Source organism: Balaenoptera acutorostrata, chromosome 3 (genome assembly GCF_949987535.1).
Source record: "Balaenoptera acutorostrata chromosome 3, mBalAcu1.1, whole genome shotgun sequence".
In the NCBI taxonomy this organism is placed as follows: domain Eukaryota; kingdom Metazoa; phylum Chordata; class Mammalia; order Artiodactyla; family Balaenopteridae; genus Balaenoptera; species Balaenoptera acutorostrata.
The window spans coordinates 127,901,012-127,919,545 of NC_080066.1; the positions used below are offsets into that span (position 1 = coordinate 127,901,012).

The following is an 18,534-nucleotide window of genomic DNA, read 5'->3' on the forward strand; positions in this document are numbered from 1 at the left end:
GTTATACAGTATTATACAAGGATTTTGGGGTATATAATTTAAATTTCTCTTTGAAATATACCTAGGAAAAGAATTCCTTGGTCATAAGGTAAATTATGTTTAACTTGCTAAAAACTGCTAGACAGTATTCAAGAAGGACTGACTCCTTTATGCTCCCACTGGCAGTTTATGAGTGCCGGGTGCCCCACATCCCCTACAACTTTTGGTGAAGTAAATCATTTTCATGAATCCATTCTAGTGGAGTCTTGTGGTACTTAATTATGGTTTTAATTTGCATTTTCCTGATGAACAATGATGTTGAGCATTTTTCTGTGTGCTTATTAGCCATTCGTTTATCAGTGTCTGTATAAATCTTTTCCCTATTTTAAAAAATTGGTTTGTTTATTGTTTTATTACTGAGTTGCAAGAGTTACTGATATAATCAGGATATAAGCTATTTATCATATATATATGTGATGAGGGTATTTTCTTCCCATCTCTGGCCTATTTTCTTAATAGTTTCTTTTGATGGACAAAAGTTTTTAATTTTTATAAAATTCAATTTATCCATATTTTATGGCAAGTTTTGTTTTTCATAGATTCATTAAGAATATGTCATCAGAGAATAATTAGAGTTTTACTTCTTCCTTTATAATCCACAGGGTTTTCTTTTTCCTGTCTTATTTCACTGGTGAAAACTGCAGGAGGTATAATGCTGAATAGATGTGGTGAGAAAGGACATCATTCTCTTATTGCCAGTCTTAGGAAGGAAAGCATTCAATATTTTACTATTAAGTATTATCTTAGTAGGTTTTTTGTAGTTGTGTTTTATCAGATTGACTATTCCCTTCTATTTCTAAAAGTGATGTTAAATTTTAACTATTTTTTTCTCTGTATTAATTGAAATATTAGTATTATTTTTCTTTTAATCTGGTAATGCAGTGATTACATTAATTGCTATTTGAGTGTTAAACCAACACATTTTTTGGATACAGTCCACTTGATAATTTTGTATTATCCTCTTTAAATATTAGTGGAATTGATTTGATAACATTTGTTAGGATTTTTGTGTCTAAGATTATGAAGGATATTGGTATTAAATTTTCATTTCTTGTAATATATTAGCATCTTCTTTTACTACTAAGGTTATGGTGACTTTGTAATACGAATTGGAGTTTCTGCTTCTCTTTGATTTTATGAATTTTGCTTGTGTGTGTAGGATTGTCACTGTTTATTCCTATAGGTTTGACAGAGTTCACTAGTGAAGTCATCTGAACATGTTGTCTTTTTTGGAAATTTTGAAATGATGAATTCAATTTCTTTAATGAATATTAAGGCATTCATCTTTAAAGTTTTTTCTTATGTTAGTTTTGATGAATTGTGTTTTTCAATAAATGTGTCCATTTTACTCATTAAATATATTTGCATGAAGTTGCTCATAAAACCCCTTCACTGTCCTTTTAAGTTTGTAAATTCTGTAGTAATGATACTTCTTTCATTCCTGATGTTAGTATTTTGTATTTTATCTATTGCTTTTTTTTAATCAGTCCTTTTAGGAATTCATCAACTTTGTTAATGTTATCAAAGAACGCATTTTTGGATTAAGTCTCTCTGTTGTTTTTGTATATTTCATTGACATATGCTCTCTTTCATTATTTTCTTTCTCCTGCTTAAGGTCTAATTTCTATATGTTCCACATGTCCTTGTTCCCCTATTCTTCTTTTCTTGCATTTTAAAGCATAATTCCATTATGTTATGGCATTTAGCACTCATTAACAGTTCTTAGCTAGTTATGAAAGAAGAGTATCATTAAAATGCCAGCAGTAAGCATTGTATTTAATGGTATAATACTTAAAACTTTCCCTTTGGGATTGGAAAAAGGAGAAGGATACAAGATATTCTACATCTATTAAACATGTAATTTGGACATCTTTGGCAATAAAACAAATCAAGAAGCAGATATAAAATATGTAAAAAAAACCTATATTTTTCATTATTTGAAGCCAACATGATTGTATACATAGAAAATTCAAAAGACTCTAAGACAAATTATTATAATCAATAAGTGAATTTAGCAAGGTTAAGTAATACAAGGTTGATATACAAAATCATATGCATCGCCATACATCAGCACAAAATAAATAGGAAATAAAACTTTTAAAATGATACTGTTTACAATGCCAAGAAAAAGAATAACAAAATTCTCAACTACTCAGAATGAATCTAACAAAAGATGTTTAAGATCACTCCTTTGAAAAACACAAACTGTAGTGAAAGAAATTAAAGAAGACAAATAAATGGAGGGATACAAAATGTCAATAATTGGAAGATTTGCAGATTCAATTCAGTCCAAATAAAAATTTCAGGTTTTTTTGTTTTTTGTTTTTTTAGGGGAAAGGGGTGAAGTAGAAATTGATAAACTGCTTATAAAATATATATAGAAACACATGGGGCCAAGACTAACCAAGGCAATCTTGAAAAAGAAAAGAGCCAGAATCCTTGCATTACCAGATTTAATACAATTTTATAGTAATTAAGACATAGTAGTATTAGCATAGGGATAAACAAGGACAAATAGAAAAGAAATGGGTCGAGAAACAGACCCACGTGTATTTGATCCTTTGATTTATGACAAAGGTGACAAGGCAGTATAATGAGAAATAATGGTCAATTCTATAGGTGTTAATGATTTAACCAGATATTCAAATTAAAAAAAAAAAAAACCTTTAGTCTTACCTCAAGCCACATACAAAGTCAATTCCAAATGAATTCCCATCAGATATTTAGGTAACACAATGAAACTTTAGCAGAAAACATAAGAGTATATTTTTTATTATCTAGGGTTAGGAAAATTTTTCTTAAATAGAAAAAGAAATATTCTATTTCTTAAATAGAATTAAAAAAGATTTCTTAAATTCCTTAAAAAATTTTTGATAGTTCAGACTGGATCAAAATGGAGGACTTTTATTCATTATAGTATAGCATTAAGACTGTGAGAAGGCAAGCCACAAAGTAGAAGAAAATATTTTTAATAAATATATTCAATAAGTGACATATAAAATATATAAGGAACTCTATGCATAAAGAAGAAAGATACAACCCAAAAAGGGGGAAATAGGCCAAAGACTTGAAGAGGTAACTGACAAAACTAATCTAGGATGTTTAAAGTCAGAATAGAGGTCACATTTTAGTGAGGCTGTGAAAGAGGAGCAGAGAGAAGCTTCCCGAGAGCTCTAAATTCTCTGCTTCTCAATCTGGGTGCTGCTGACACAGATGTGTCCACTCTGTAAAAGTTCATTAAGGTATATACTTATAAGGTCTACAATTTCTGTTACACTTTAATAAGTTAAAATAAAGTCATATCTTACACTATATTTTTTAAGATAGTGCTTTAATATACCCAGATTATATAATCAGCAAGCAGGAGGGTACTGTATGACAATAATGTATTAAAACTAATAATAAATGCACAGGGTCACCAAGTCTAGACTTCCATTACTGTGAGAGGAAAAAATTACTGAACCAGAAACTTTGTATCCTAGTGAACATCATTTATTTCTCTGGGCTCTCACACCAAATAAACTTCTAAATTAATAAGCCAACTGCAATCAGTTACATGCCTCCCTTTTTAGGTTTTCCTACTTCTCTCAGAATAAATTAATAGTCAGTATGAAATGAAATGAAATGTGCCATGCTAGAAACAGTCCTTCAAAATAAGTTTCTATAAAGAAAGTCAGCATTTAACCCATAGTGCAAGAAGAAGCTATAATATGACATTTTATAAGCTCTTTAGACCACACACACACACACACACACACACACACACACACACACACACAGGATAATTAGGAGAAAGTTTAGGAAGATTGATAACAGCAACATAAATATCTATTTTTTCATTCTCCATCATCCTGGTTTCATGTCTTGGACAACCTGACAGGGTATCTTCTAGAGCTACTGGAAACATGGAGATTGAATAGGAATCAAGAGGGCCATACATGACAAAATTGTGCTCACTTGACTGTGTTCATTGACTCCATAGGCTCAGTGGATGACTTGGGGGAGGGAGCACATCTTAGAAGCCTAAAAAAGAGCTCTTACGATTGGAGTGAATATTACATTTCAAAATTAGGAAGCACGTTGAAAAACTTCAATAAACAAAGTGAGCTTTGCTATCAAAAGGAGTATGGAGGTTCACAGGAATGAGTCTAAGATACTGACTAGGTGAACAATTGAGATTCACAGAGAGAGATCATTACAACCCAGGAGACAAGAGCTCATAAATACGGACCACAGAAAAGAGGCATTGCTCTAAGTTTCTAAGAAGTACTTCCCAAGAAGGGCCAGATGACAGACTTTTCCCAAGATACAGAGAAAGATGCATGTCAGGTTAAGAACTACTGACATCTGAAACTCTAAGAAATATGTCAAGAATGATTATAATCTAACATCAATATTGTATCAAAATGTACAGTGTTTTTTGGAATTGTGTGTGTGTGCGTGTGCGCACGCATGAGTGTGTAGTTTTATGCATCTTTCAATTTGGCTGTAAGGGAAGCCTTTACCTAGGCCACAGTTTCTCAACAGCAGCGCTATTTACATTTTGGACCAGGTTATTTTTTGTGTGCAGGCTGTCCAGTGTATCCTAGGGTGTCTAGCAGCATCCTTGGCCTCTATCCTTTAGATGCCAGTGGCACACCAGCACCCCCAGTCATGACAATCAAAAATGTCTCAATACACTGCCAAATGTCCTCTAAAAGGAAACACTGCCCCCAATTGAGGACCACTGACCTAAGCAGATAAATAAAATGCCACCTCTCTCTTCTACCTCTTTTGTTTGCAATGGGTTCCCATCATCTACTCAATGATGGCTGACACTTGAATGTGAATTTTATTATCCCCGTGCATGTTAACTAAATAAGGTTATGTGGGGCATAAATTATAGAAAGAACCATGGAAAGACCAATCCTAATGTTTGCATGACTAAAAAAAAACTTCTCTAATTAGAAAAAAGTAACTGATTTTTTTTAGTAAGTTTAAAAAGTATTTTCCTAATTTTTGGATTTTGGAAATTAATTAGTTTTGGAATGAATTTATGGACTTTCCATGGATAAATTTTCTCTTACCAGTCATTCATACTTGATTGATTTTAACAGGTACATTTTCATTAAGATGGATTTGAATGACTGGGTTGATGATTTCCATGCACACACAATTTTCAGATAAATATATTTGCTGAGACAATAAGGTTAAAAAAAAAGAGAAAAAGAGAAAAGATTCTTTGAATGCTAAAATTAAGAAATCATCTTACGGAGTCTAGATGAGGAATAATTTAAGAATTAGGTTGATGGTCTCTAGAAATTTCCTGAAGCATTTAGAAAAAGCACTGATGTTGGAAGAACACTGGACAGAATTCAAATGGAAACAGAAAACACAGTAAACAGAAAATTTGGCAGGTTGACTAATTCAATTAAAAATTTTATATAAAATCTTATGCAACTCAAGACTGCAAATATTAACCTTTAAGCATTATTTCAAAATCACAAAATAAAATGTATAAATTACTTAGTTTCTGCAAATATTTACTATAAAATATGGAAGTTGAACACAGGTTTTTCTTTTAAAGGCTATCAATAGTTTCTAATATTTCAATAAATAAGAAAACGGAGAAAGTTCAAAAAGCTAGTTAATGCCACCATTCTGGACAGCACAGGAAAGAGACACTTCATTTCTAAATATATAAGGATTCTCATTTTTCAAAGACCATCTCAAATGCCACCTTCTTTGGAATTTTCCTCTATCTCCCTAATCAGAATTAATTGTTTCTTCATCTGAGCTTCCAACAGCACATTGTCTATGCTTCTCTTGTGAAGTTATGATCTTTCTTACGATCTATGGAGGGAGTTGCCCCGATGATTTTCTCCCTGTAAGTGTAAGAACTCCATGGGCTCGGGGATTGTACTCATTCCTTTTCTGTCCCTTACAGCAACTGACACAGATCTAGTGTGGAATAGAAATTTTCTAAATACCTACTGAAAGTACCATTTACATTTATCTTCCTGGTTTAATATCCTAAGGTAAGTAAACAATAATTTTTTAGAAAAGAATTTTGTTTGAAAGTTCAGTGTTTTTTAGTAATCATATCTATACTGCCATGTATTTGTACTCATGTATTTGTATGAGTAAATTTGTAAGCAAAAATAGAGTGATTAAGTCCAGAAAGGGGGCATAGGTCAAGGTACGTTTTGATAGTATAGAATCATAGATGGTTAGAGCAAAAATATCTTAGAAATTATGCACTCCAATTTCTTAGTGTAGAGTAAAGTAAGCAGAGGCCTCTTTACATACTTGTGATCTGGTAGCTAATTTAAAGGAAGCCAGAACCATATCATAGATCTCTTTCCCTATACCTTACTGCCTATAGACTGTTTAACCCACACAAACTAAGTGTGGTGAGCAAGCCAGTAGGCTTGGGAAATAGGTGCCTGCCATAACAGGATAAAAAATCTGCATCAGGAGTTTTCAAATTAGTATCATTGTCTTGGCCCTGTTTTACAACTGTAGGGTATCTAAAAACCAAACCACCCCCCTGCCCCCCGCCAAAAAACCTATAAAATGCCTTCAAAGAAACTGATGAAAGAAATTTAAAAATAATGTTACTGAATAAGATTCTTCTTTTCTGAATGTTAACAGGTATTGACTTTTAAAGCACTACTACCAAATGGTACATCTCCTTTTGACTAGAGTAAATATGACAGAAATTCCAACTACCAAGCAGGACAACCTAAGTTTTAATAAAATAAAATGTATGACTAAGCTGTATGTATACAGTTATATAAAAGTAATTATAAGATTATACAATATCTAAACTTTTTTACTTGAAATTGTATCTTAAAATTCCTCATATGTTATTTCACTGAACAAAGATGTTAGATTTATCTCATTTGTAAGAGAAAAGTGAGTTATCTATATTCAGATGAGAACTACCGAATTGGTAATTTTTAGATTTTGTACAGCCCTGATTAATTTTTAAAAAGATAATAATGAAACAATTTCAGAGCTAAAAAACATAATATACTAAAATTCTCTCTGATGTTTTGGGGAGATGTAATTATACAGAATATTAAATTGGGAAAATAGAAATAGAGCACTTAATCTACATGTGTAATCGGGACACTTGCACACAGCAGACAGTTTTGCTCTTGGAGAATGTTAAAGGATTAGTTTTCTACAATTTCAGCTATTATCATTATAGTTTTTACTAATGAAAGGTCATGGAAGAAAACTATTGATGACTGGAAATTTAATTTGATTAAATGCTTGGGAGGAACTGCAACAACCCTGTAGTTGGGAAATTCACAAATAATTTACATTTAGAATTCACTGTAAGCTAAATATGATCAATTCTTCCTGGAAAATTGACAATTAACTCTGACTGACTTTCTGACCAATAGCTTGAAGGTATATACTTTTCAGCAAAAACAATGAACACACTTTATAGGTCTTGTTTTGTTCCTTGTTTATACTAGTTGTCTTACTTGTGCAGTTATTTTGTATCTTTGTCATTCGTAATTCAATTGATCTGTTTTAAAAAAATTTTTTTTTGATGTGGACCATTGTTAAAGTCTTTATTGAATTTGTTACAACATTGCTTCTGTTTTATGTTTTGGTTCTCTTTTTTTGGCTAAGAGGCACATGGGATCTTAGCTCCCCAACCAGGGATCGAACCTGCACCCCCTGCATTGGAAGCCAAAGTCCCAACCACTGGACCACCAGGGAAGTCCCTGATCTCTTATGATTAACAGAAATTCTTTAACATTTTTGTACAATAATCTGTAAGACTGCCAGTAAAAGTAACAGAGTCATGCTCAGTCCTTCAAATATAATATTATTTAGAAAATCATAAACTACAAACAGTATATTGGTTAGAACTTGAAATTAAAGTATGCCCACCATTACTGGAGAAAAAAGTACTGATTAGCAAAAACACAGAATTTTCTCCAATCAAAAATGACTGTAGGGGCTTCCCTGGTGGCGCAGTGGTTGAGAATCTGCCTGCTAATGCAGGAGACACGGGTTCGAGCCCTGGTCTGGGAGGATCCCACATGCCGCGGAGCGGCTGGGCCCGTGAGCCACGGCTGCTGAGCCTGCGCTTCTGGAGCCTGTGCCCCGCGACGGGAGGGGCCGCGATAGTGAAAGGCCCGCGCACCGCGATGAAGAGCGGTCCCCGCACCGCGATGAAGAGTGGCCCCCACTTGCCGCAACTGGAGAAAGCCCTCGCACGAACCAAAGACCCAGCACAGCCAAAAATAAATAAATAAATAAATAAATAAATAAATAAATAAATAAATAAATAAATAAATAAATAAATAAATAAAATTAAAAAAAAAAATGACTGTATACTTGGGAGGGAAATGGTGTAATTGGGAAGGACTGTATAGTGTTGGGGATTTTTTTTTAATAAACATAAAAATGTATTCAATTTACAACCCAGAAAGAATCCTTAGTAAGTTTTTGGCAAGGCAAGGGTAGAGGAAATAGAAAAGGACATTAGTCGGTTCAATTTGGAGAGAAGGAGGAGGAATTATACATTTTTAAAAACTTGACTAAATTTTGAAAGGCACTATGGTACCTTGATTAAGACAGTGGCCCTGGAACCATACTGTGTGGGTTTTGAATCCCAGCTTTGCTGCTTAAATAAGGCTTATATTTGGGGGAAGTTACTTAACTTGCTCCCTCTTCAGTTTTACTATTCTTTAAAATAGGAACAATAATATTTTTTACCTCATAAATATCTGGGAATGATTAAAAAGTTCATGTACATGGTGTGCCAGGTAGCCCAGTACATGGTAAGTGCTCAACTCGATAATAACTATTACCATTACCTAAACAGAACTGGCATACTCAAAGGTTTGAAATTTTTTTTCATAGAATTTTTGAATTATAAGATTTTTTTTGGTAATAAGTCTAAAGATCATTTTGAAATGTTAGCAGTGCTAATATTTGATGTATTTCCATTAAATGAGTTCTGAACAAATATGTTTAATATAAAAATTCAGGTTTTTAAAGATCTCAGTCCTTTCACGTGGATATACTAGAGTTAGGCAAATCAACACTTTTCAGAACAGAGGGTTATGATATTCCTGGAGGTTACAGTATATATTTTTGTACAGTTAGGAAAGTGTATATTCATGGTTCACTGAATACATATTGACTTCTTCCATAAAGGTTAAATCTATTTCAATACTGACAAGTGTTTTTTCTCCATATTAGGAATCTGAGATCATAGCCAACAAAGACAAGCTGGAGAAATTCTAGAATTCAAAGAGGAAATATGTTTAGGACATCACTTTTGCAGAGGCTATGGGTTCAAGATAGGGGCTGATGAAATTAAGGAGGAAAGTGGAAAAAATAGGGGCATAAATGTGCATTGAGGCAGCATGGGAGGTATGATGTGAAGAATATGGCTTGTGGAGTACACTGCGCATTGTGGTGGCTTTAAAACACATCTGCAGATGATCTGACACTCATCCCTTCAAAAGGTGAAGATACTTGATCTCCTCTTGGAACCAGGCCAACCTCTGGCACTGCCTTGATGAATAGACAATAGCAGTAATGACACTGCATGACTTCAAAGGCTAGAACTCATGCAGCTCTTGGGACCCTGGTTCTGGGAGCCTGTAACAAGTCTGGCTACCTTGAGGCTGCCATGCAGAGAAACCATATAAAGAGGCTATTGAGAATGAATGAGAGAATGAGAGGCAGATAGGCAGAGACAGAGAGAGACTGACCTAAGGAGCCCAGCTGTTTGAACTTTTTAGTCCAGAAACCAGAAATTTGATTGGAAAAGCTTTGAAGATGATTCCAGCCCTGCCATCTTCTGAGTGCAATTATATGAGACCCTGGATTTTTTAGCTGAGTCTCTCAACCCCCAGATTTGTGAGTAAAATAAATAAATGCTATCATGTTAAGCTACTGTTTTGGGGTGGCTTGTTACACAGCAATGAATGATTAGAACAATGTGGCCTTTCACATGAGCTAGTCACATCACACAAATGTTTAATATGATTTAACATGTATATAGAATTTCCTTATTTTGCTTGATATCATTTATTATACACAGGGTATCAAAGGGTGATAGATGTTCAAAAGAAATATCTAATGTAAGCCAGTAAACTTTTATAAAAAGTGATTCATTCACTCAACATATTTATTGAGAATCTACTATATGCTGAGTAATTTTTTAGACTCCAGGGATGTCACTGAGAAACACAACAAACAGATAAATTCTTTGGCACTATATACAGTGTCATGAAAGAGACAGGCAATAAATTTTTAAAATGTATAAAATAACTCCAGGTAGTTATGTGATAAGAAGAAACAATAGATCATTCAAGGGATTAGGGGTTGATTATCTAAGATAGGGTAGTCAGGGAAGATATTTCCCAGAAGACGGTTTTTGAAAATTAACACCCCAGGCTGAAAGAACGGCAAATGTTTAAGTCCTGAGTTGTGAAAAAGTACAAGAAGAATAATGTGTCTAAAGCAGAGTGAGTAAAGAGGAAAGTGACATGAGATGACAATGAGGAATGTGAATTCCATTTTAGGCGAGATGGGAAGCCATGGGAGGAATCTGATCAGGGGAATGAGATGATTTCAATCACTCTGGCTCTTGTATGAATGTAACAGAGATGGCTAGCTGTTGACCAAAATCCAAGCCCTCGTATACCTGGCACACAGTGGTGTGATTATGTACCTAAGGTCTAGCCAACAGAATGTGATTGGAACTAACATGCTTCTGGCCCATAAAAGTCTCCCATGTGTGATCATTCAAGCTCCTTCCCACTTCCAGCTGACAGGGATGGAGGTAATACTCAGAACAACCTTAGCAGCCACAGTTTGAAGATGGCAGAAACATCATCTCCCTAGGTGCCTAATGACTGCATGGAATAGACTCTCTTACTCCTACACCTGCCCCCGCCCCCCACAACACCAATCATAGACAACACCACTGCCAGCATAATCAACTAGGAAACACCCTAAACTTTTTCATGAAAAAAAGGTAAAGTAATTTTGTTTTGAGTAATTACATGTATGGATCTATTTGTTAACTCAGTCAAGTCTACCTTATCTAATACAGTGGCTAAACAGCCCCTTCTAAAAGAGGGGCTGGACTGGAAAGAAGATTAATGAAAAGACTATTTTAATCAACTAGGGGAAATATACTGATAGTTTACACAAGGGTGGTAACAGTGAACTTGGTAAGATATGGTCAGATTCAGAGTATAGTTTGAAGATAGAACCAGAAGGACTTACTGATAATCACATTTAAGAATATCAGCTAGAAGTTTTGAAAATTCTTGTAATCCTTCAATACTCTTGTGAAACCAGATAATAGAATAGACTTTTCCTGATTCACTTTTGACTGAGAACAAAATCCACAGAATTCCACAATGAGTGTAAGACAAATCTCCTTCTTATGCAGAATTTTCAAAGAAACTCCATTCTTTGATTCTTGGATTTTATAGAAATTAAGCACATAAAAAGTGGCAGACACCAAATTTGTTTGGAAGGATATCTTTGGATAAAACTGTGAGATGAAGCTTCTTCCAGGCCCAAGGCAGCAAGAGAGCCTGTCTATTTCATCTCAGTCCTAGTGAGGGGCTTTTCATGGGACCAGCCAAAGCTCTAAAATAAGTTTCCCTGAAATGATGCCTGACGTATCTGAGGAAACCAAAACCTGTGTGACAACCGGACAGAGGTGGCTACGTTGGAATCTGTGTGCTCTCACAGAATTTACTGGTAAGGGCTTCTGCTTACAGCTGTGAGCCCCACACGGAAGGAGAGGTAGTACGGGCTTCTCGTCTTGGGCTCTGTTGAGCTGGCTACCTGGCGGACAGAGAGACGCCCTCAGCACAAAGGCGGTAGAGGTAGGGCCCGAGATGCTCAGGGAACGTGGCATATCAGTGGTCTTGGGAGAACCCGTGACTAGAGAGTTCTCCTTGGTGCACACAGACGTGCATCTCTTCTAGGTAGAGGAATCTCTCAAGAGTCCATTAATGTGCCAAGGAAGAAAACAAAATGTTTTATATAGAGAAGACCTTCCTACCCCGCCCCAAGCCAGGAAGGTCAGAATCTGGCTATCAGATCAGGGATGGGGTGGGTGGAGAGGAGGGTAGAGAATAGACAGACAAACAGGAAGAAGCCAACCACACCAGCCCCTGTCCCCTTTCCCACTGCAAGTCTCCAGCCCAAAGTGGACCCAAGCTGGGCAGGGGGGAAAATTTTACATTAAATCAGGTTTGGAGTTTCATTACTATTTTGGAACGTGTATCCAAAACACTGAACTAAATGCATGATTGTGACCTGAATGCACTGTAGGCCTCTCTATTTCTAATAACGAACAAAAGAGTTATGGGGTCTGCCGACTTTTCTTCTGAAGCAGGGGAAGATTAAGCCACTGAATAAAGTTTTAAAAGACCACAGGACACTAAGATACAGTAATGTCTTGGTCGTATTATGAACCATGTTTGCTCAAGACAGTGGCTCATTCAATTCATGACGGAAGAGAAATGTGGGCATTTCTAAATACAGTGACTCACAACAACAGAGAACTTTAGGTGGGAAAGTTTGGAAAGCACTGACCTCAGGCCACCCCACATGCACCTCGGAAATCAACATAATTTTCTTATCAAATGTATTAAGCAACTGCTTCTCTCCTGACTTGAGAGAAATGTGGATCAATCACAGCAACTTCTTAAAGGATCATAAGAAAAGGCACTGCTGCTATATTTATGAATGCCTAACAAAATTTTAAAACATACGAGATTCTTCTTCAGTTTTGGAGCTTGTTATCTACATGGAGGATTATCTACATTATTTAAGTGTTCTCTCTTTTTTTTTTTTTTAAAGTCAAGTGCACTCCAGAAATGTTTCTAGAGTTTTATTCCTGTCTGCATCCTACAATCTTATTTTGTTCGTGGATATTCTCAAATGGCAGAGGGAATTCTATGCATAGGATACTGTCGTGATTGTTCAGAAAACCTGGTCTGTGGATCTTGATTTAATGACAGAAGGGAATGGGGGGAAAATGAACCTAGAGTTCTGTTTTTGCTGTATCCATGACACAGTTAATCTAAGACACTGCAGAGGTCTACAAATTCAGAAGATTTGAAAATAATTTCTTTGATATAATAAGAAGAAAACCATTTTTCTTTAACTGAATTTCTTGGCCTTTGTGGCAGAAATCAAATGCCTCATATTATTGTAGTAGTTTTTCTCCCCACAGTTGAACCTAGGACCCATTAACCAAGGCTACTTCTATATTCAGTAAGATTACATACAAACTCAATTTTATGAATTATGTAAATGCCACTGCTGAGAAGTTCTACTGGTAATATAATATGACTATGCAAATGTACACTTCAGATAAATTTAAGGCATAAAAAAGAAATTACAAATTGGAGAAGTACATTTTTAAGGCTCTATTTATTTTAGGTCATTCATGTCAAAACTGAAAACTGTCTTTTGTAAGAACACAGATGAAAAATTCTAGATGAGATGGGGAGGAGCAAATCATTCTTGGAGCATCTATTGCTGTGAATTGAGTTAGTTCTTTATGGAGGGTACCTGAGCAACACCAACATTTTATGCTAGACATTTTGCCAGTTGTATCGGGATTCAATATAGTTTCAGATGATCCTACGATCAAACTAGATTTAGAAAACCATAGTCATCAAAGACTGGGATGAAAACTGATTTAGAAGTTGGGTTGGTTCTGATTGTGAAGTTTTAGGAATAATTTAATCAATTGATTTTTATTTTATTTTCCTTTTTATGTATGCTAATGGGTGATACATGGTTTAAAAGAAAACCTAACAAATCTGAAAGACTTCTTTCAATAACATTTGATCTCATAGGAAAACACTGTGGTAGCTCAATTGGCATGATGTTTTATTTTATAATGATACATAAAATAATGGTATATCTTGCAATTACTAAATATTGTATGGCTTAGAATTTTGTAGCAGATAGTGCAGTATCCACAGCATCTTTTTTTTTTAATTTTTATAAACAACAGCAATTTATTTATCACAATTCTAGAGGCTGGGAAGTCCAAGATCAAGGTGCCAGCAGGTTCAGTGTCTGGTGAAGGCCCACTTCCTGGTTCATAGACTTTTTTTTGCTATAATCTCAAATGGTGAAAGGAGAAAGGGCGATTTCTTGGGCTTCTTTTTTTTTTTTTAAATCCATGTGGCTTGTGGGATTTTAGTTCCCTGACCAGGGATTGAACCTGGGTTGGGCCTCTTTTATAAGGATACTAATTCCATTCATGAGGGCTCTACGCTCATAACCTAATCACCTCCCAAAGGTCCAACCTCCTAATACTATCACCTTGGGGATTAGGATATAAACATATGAACTTTGCAGCGGGGGATACGAACATTCAATCTATAGCAAGGTGCTATTGGGATGTAGTGGGTAGAGGCAGGGATGCGTCTAAACATCCTACAATGCACAGAGCAGTTCCCACAAGAAAGAATTACCATCCTAAAATGTCAGTAGTGCCAAGGTTGAGAAACCCTTGTTCAGATTTATCTGATTGTTTACTTATGATTAGGTTCAGGTTTGACATGTTTTTGGTGAGAAACCTACATAGGTGATATTGTGGCTTTTTAGTAAATCTCATCAGGAGGCTCTTCCTGTCAAACTGTCCCTTTTGGTGGTCCCTAAGTCTGATCATTTGGTTAGAGTGGAGACTGCTGAATCTCTCAACTGAAAAGCTACCTTTCCTGCTTCGTAGTTAGTAAAAACTACAAAGGGGTAGCTTGTAGTTTGGGGTGATACTTGGAGATCTTGTGAATATTCTATTGCCTCCAAATATTTTACCCAATAATTCAGCATCCATTGATAATCCTTGCTGGAACCAACTATTACACCGGGGATTGCAGAATGGTTGTTTTCTTTTATTCTACCATTCCTTCTATGATTTTTAGCTGGGATCCTTCTGTAAAGAAGAGCTTTTCATTTCTATTTTTCTTTTTCATTTTACTATTACTATGGACTAATGAAATTTTAATTTAACATATTATAAACCATTATCATCGTTAACGCATTTCAATGCTCAAATTGCCACTAATTTGGCCAACGGGAGTCACTTTAAGCTGTCTCCTATGTCCTTTTGACATTTCCCTTAGTCTTTGAGCTTTCTTTAGTCTTCTTTTTTTTTTAAAAGATGCTTTATTATTTTTATTTTTACTTTTCATAGTTATTGACCACATTCCCCACACTGTACATCTCACACCCATGACTCATTTACTTTGTAACTGGAAGTTTGTACTTCTTAGTCTCTCTCACTTCTTTCTTTCCTGCCCCACCCTTTTCTTAGCCTTCTTAGCCTTCTTTGCTTTCTGGCGCAAAATACACCCCAGGCTCACCTTCTGCTTTCCCAGCCCCTGCCCTGGAATCATCTATTTCTCCAAATGTTCCTTTTTTTTTTTTCAAGGGGGCATAGTGTTTAGAACCAAGAACTGGGTGTCAGATATGTTCATTGCTACTAGAGTATCATTGCTTCTAAGCTCTTTCAGTTGACAGAGCAAAAATCATGAACTCTTGAAAAACATATACATTTGAAAAAATTCTAATACCACCAATTCAAATTCAACAAATACCACTAGATTTCTGTCCTTCTATATTTGTATCTTCCTTCTCCCACAGTGAGAACCCTGGTTCTCAATAACAGCAATATATATTTGTGCATTTGTTCTACCCTATAATATATATCCAAAATGGTTTGTGGATTACTCCCCAATAATGTTTTTATTAGCCCGTGGTTTATCCCTTCCTTTTGTGAAAAAATGAATACAGATAGAAGCACTTCCAGAATGGCATAATAAAGGTCTCTGAAAACCTGGTCCTCCATAAAAGCAACAAACACACAGGCAAAAATGTCAAAATCAACATTTTCAGAATTCTGGAAATTAACCAAAGCCTTGATAAAATTGGAGAAGGATTTATTCAAGAAAAACAGCTAAAACTAGGTAAGAACAGAAAGCTTTCTGGCATTTTAACTTACTCTATTCTCCTCCCCTTCTCCTTAGCTTCGCAGTAGACATGAAACTAGTAGCTATGAAATCCACAGTGTCTTGATTTACACTGTAACATCTTACAATATTTTGACTAGAGTATATTTTTGGCCAAGTAGCATATTTCTGATAGTTTGGGTGGTAACAGATAACTATGGTCACTAAAACCACCACAGTCTATGTTCACAAAATCACAAGCGTTTATCTCAATATACTCAATTATGTTTTGCTTCCATTATAATCCTTCATTAATGATAAATTTTCATTTGTCTGCTGGAAGAGTCCTCTTGGGCATATGGATGTCTATTTTAACTTTAGAGGCCTTGGTGACCATCCTCCATCCCCAGCCCAGGACTACATCAGGTAAAGTGAGACATGAAGATGCATATGCTTTCCTTGCACAGTGACTTCACCTTCTCCGAAATGGAAGGTTAGCATCTCTTCCACAGGCAGCACCAGCACACTAGCTAGAACATCACTGCTGTTGACTTAGTGAACCACCTTTTATATACATTCCTCAAATAAACTTTACCTTTTACTAACTCTGACTTTTCCATGACCTTAGCTAATCTCAGTCTGTTAAAACTCTACCCAGCCTACAAGACCTGATGCAAATGTCATTAGATATTCCCTAATAACTTCAGCCAGAAACTACTGTAATTTTTATGTTTATAGCTTTTACTCATGCTTGCCAAACACTGCATCATATGGCTATAAATTGATATATATATTTTTTCACTATCTGAGCGTAGAATCCTTGAGTACAAGATAATGTTTTATAGATCTCTACGTAATCCCACAATTTAAAGCTCTGCATGTAATAGGGATTCAATAAATGTTTATTAAACATTAAATTGGTGCATTTGTTAAATCCTTAAACTAATACACAATCTGTATTACAATGCATAATGCTCTATGCCACATTTGGATTTTAATCATTTTTTTTTACTAAGAACATATTATAAAACTATTCCATAGTATCACTAAAAATATGTTATGAAAACTATTCAATGCAAATATAGAAATTTATGCTGTAACATTCCCTATGCAAACTTACCTCTCACAATGATGTTGGTAGACTTTTTTGCAGGGTTTCCCACATTATTATTGGCGATGCAGCTGTAAGTACCAGCATCTTCTGAGGTGATGGCAGGTATGGTTAAAGTTCCTCCATTCAAAACAGTCTTTTCAGGCAGAGTCCCAAAGGACCTGACCCAGGTGAGAGAGGGTACAGGCTCTCCTCCTGTCGTAACACATACTAATGTTATGGCCTCTCCAGGATTTACAACTATAGGGTCATCCACCAAGAGTTTAATTGACGGAGATGCTAAAAGACATAAACAACAGAACATGCACCTATTTAGATCTACTACAACTAGAGTAACAGTATGCTTTATATTTCCTCAAACAATTAAAATTAAATATTGTTCTCTTGTGCCAAAATCTTACTGTATTAATCAAGTTTAAATCATGTAGAATGGTTACTCATTTTAATTACATGTTATAAACCCATGGAATTGTTTTAAGATCTTACACACGGAGAAGGGAATTAAAATGTATGTATTCTTGGATTACTGTTCCAAAATTAGAATGACAAGAGGGATTAAAGTTTTAAAACAAAAATCCCTTTCTCTTTTAATGTTGACAATCTCTTTTGTCCTTCCAGGTATAAATATTGCAGTTGTTTAGTCCTTGTATTTTCATGGTGAAGATTGTCATTTATTTAATTTTTGGATCATTCTGAGGTGAAATGATACATAGTTTGCAACCTGAACACAGCCAAGTAAGATAAAAGATCACTGGAGGTTTTTACTAAGCAGTGGGCCTGGTTTTTCATCTTGAAAGGAGTAACAAAATCATGTAATTTAAAGCAGCCCCCATATTTCCTCTCTAACCTCTCTGTTCAGAAAGTTTAGGCAATGAGTTTTCATAATCACTGCTTTAAAACTTAGAAACAAAATAAACCACTGTTCAAACACAGCCACCACTCCAATGTCTGGGTTATAATAATCTCCCCAGTGAAAATAAGTTGTTTGCAACTTTTCAGGTAAAAAAAATTGTAGATAAATATCCATTCAATAAAAAATGCTGTATTACAGACTTTTCATCAAACACTCAAAGTAGAAACTGCACAAAAACTCTGTTCACATACAGAACTTTTTTTTCTGCTTATACCACAGTGCCAGCCTATATAATGCATTCCTAAATAAAAACAGGGGGAATGCATTAGGCCAATGTTTGAGTTCACACATTCAGAAATATTTGATGCCAAAGTTAAAACTGAAATCTATCCATATTGGGAACACAAAGTGTTCAATTGTACTGTGTAATTTTTTTAGATATTAATTTCAGCTTAGAGTTGGACAGTGCTTTTCTCAGAATACAAGGTAAACTCCTTGTGTGATTCAATATTGTCTGCCTTGTTTGAATATAATGGAATATTACTCAAGCATAAAAAAGATGAAAACTT

The 18,534-nt window shown here is 35.1% G+C and overlaps 1 protein-coding gene across 3 annotated transcripts in view; it reads right to left on the reverse strand.

Annotated features, from left to right (window-relative positions):
* MDGA2 (MAM domain containing glycosylphosphatidylinositol anchor 2) overlaps window positions 1-18,534 on the reverse strand; it is an 814,155-nt gene that overhangs the window by 254,875 nt on the left and 540,746 nt on the right. For all 3 annotated transcript variants that reach the window (XM_007192803.2, XM_007192802.2, XM_057544648.1), the window contains exon 6: window positions 17,122-17,391. In XM_007192803.2, coding sequence (XP_007192865.1) covers window positions 17,122-17,391 — 270 coding nt within the window. The remainder of the gene's footprint in view (window positions 1-17,121; window positions 17,392-18,534) is intronic.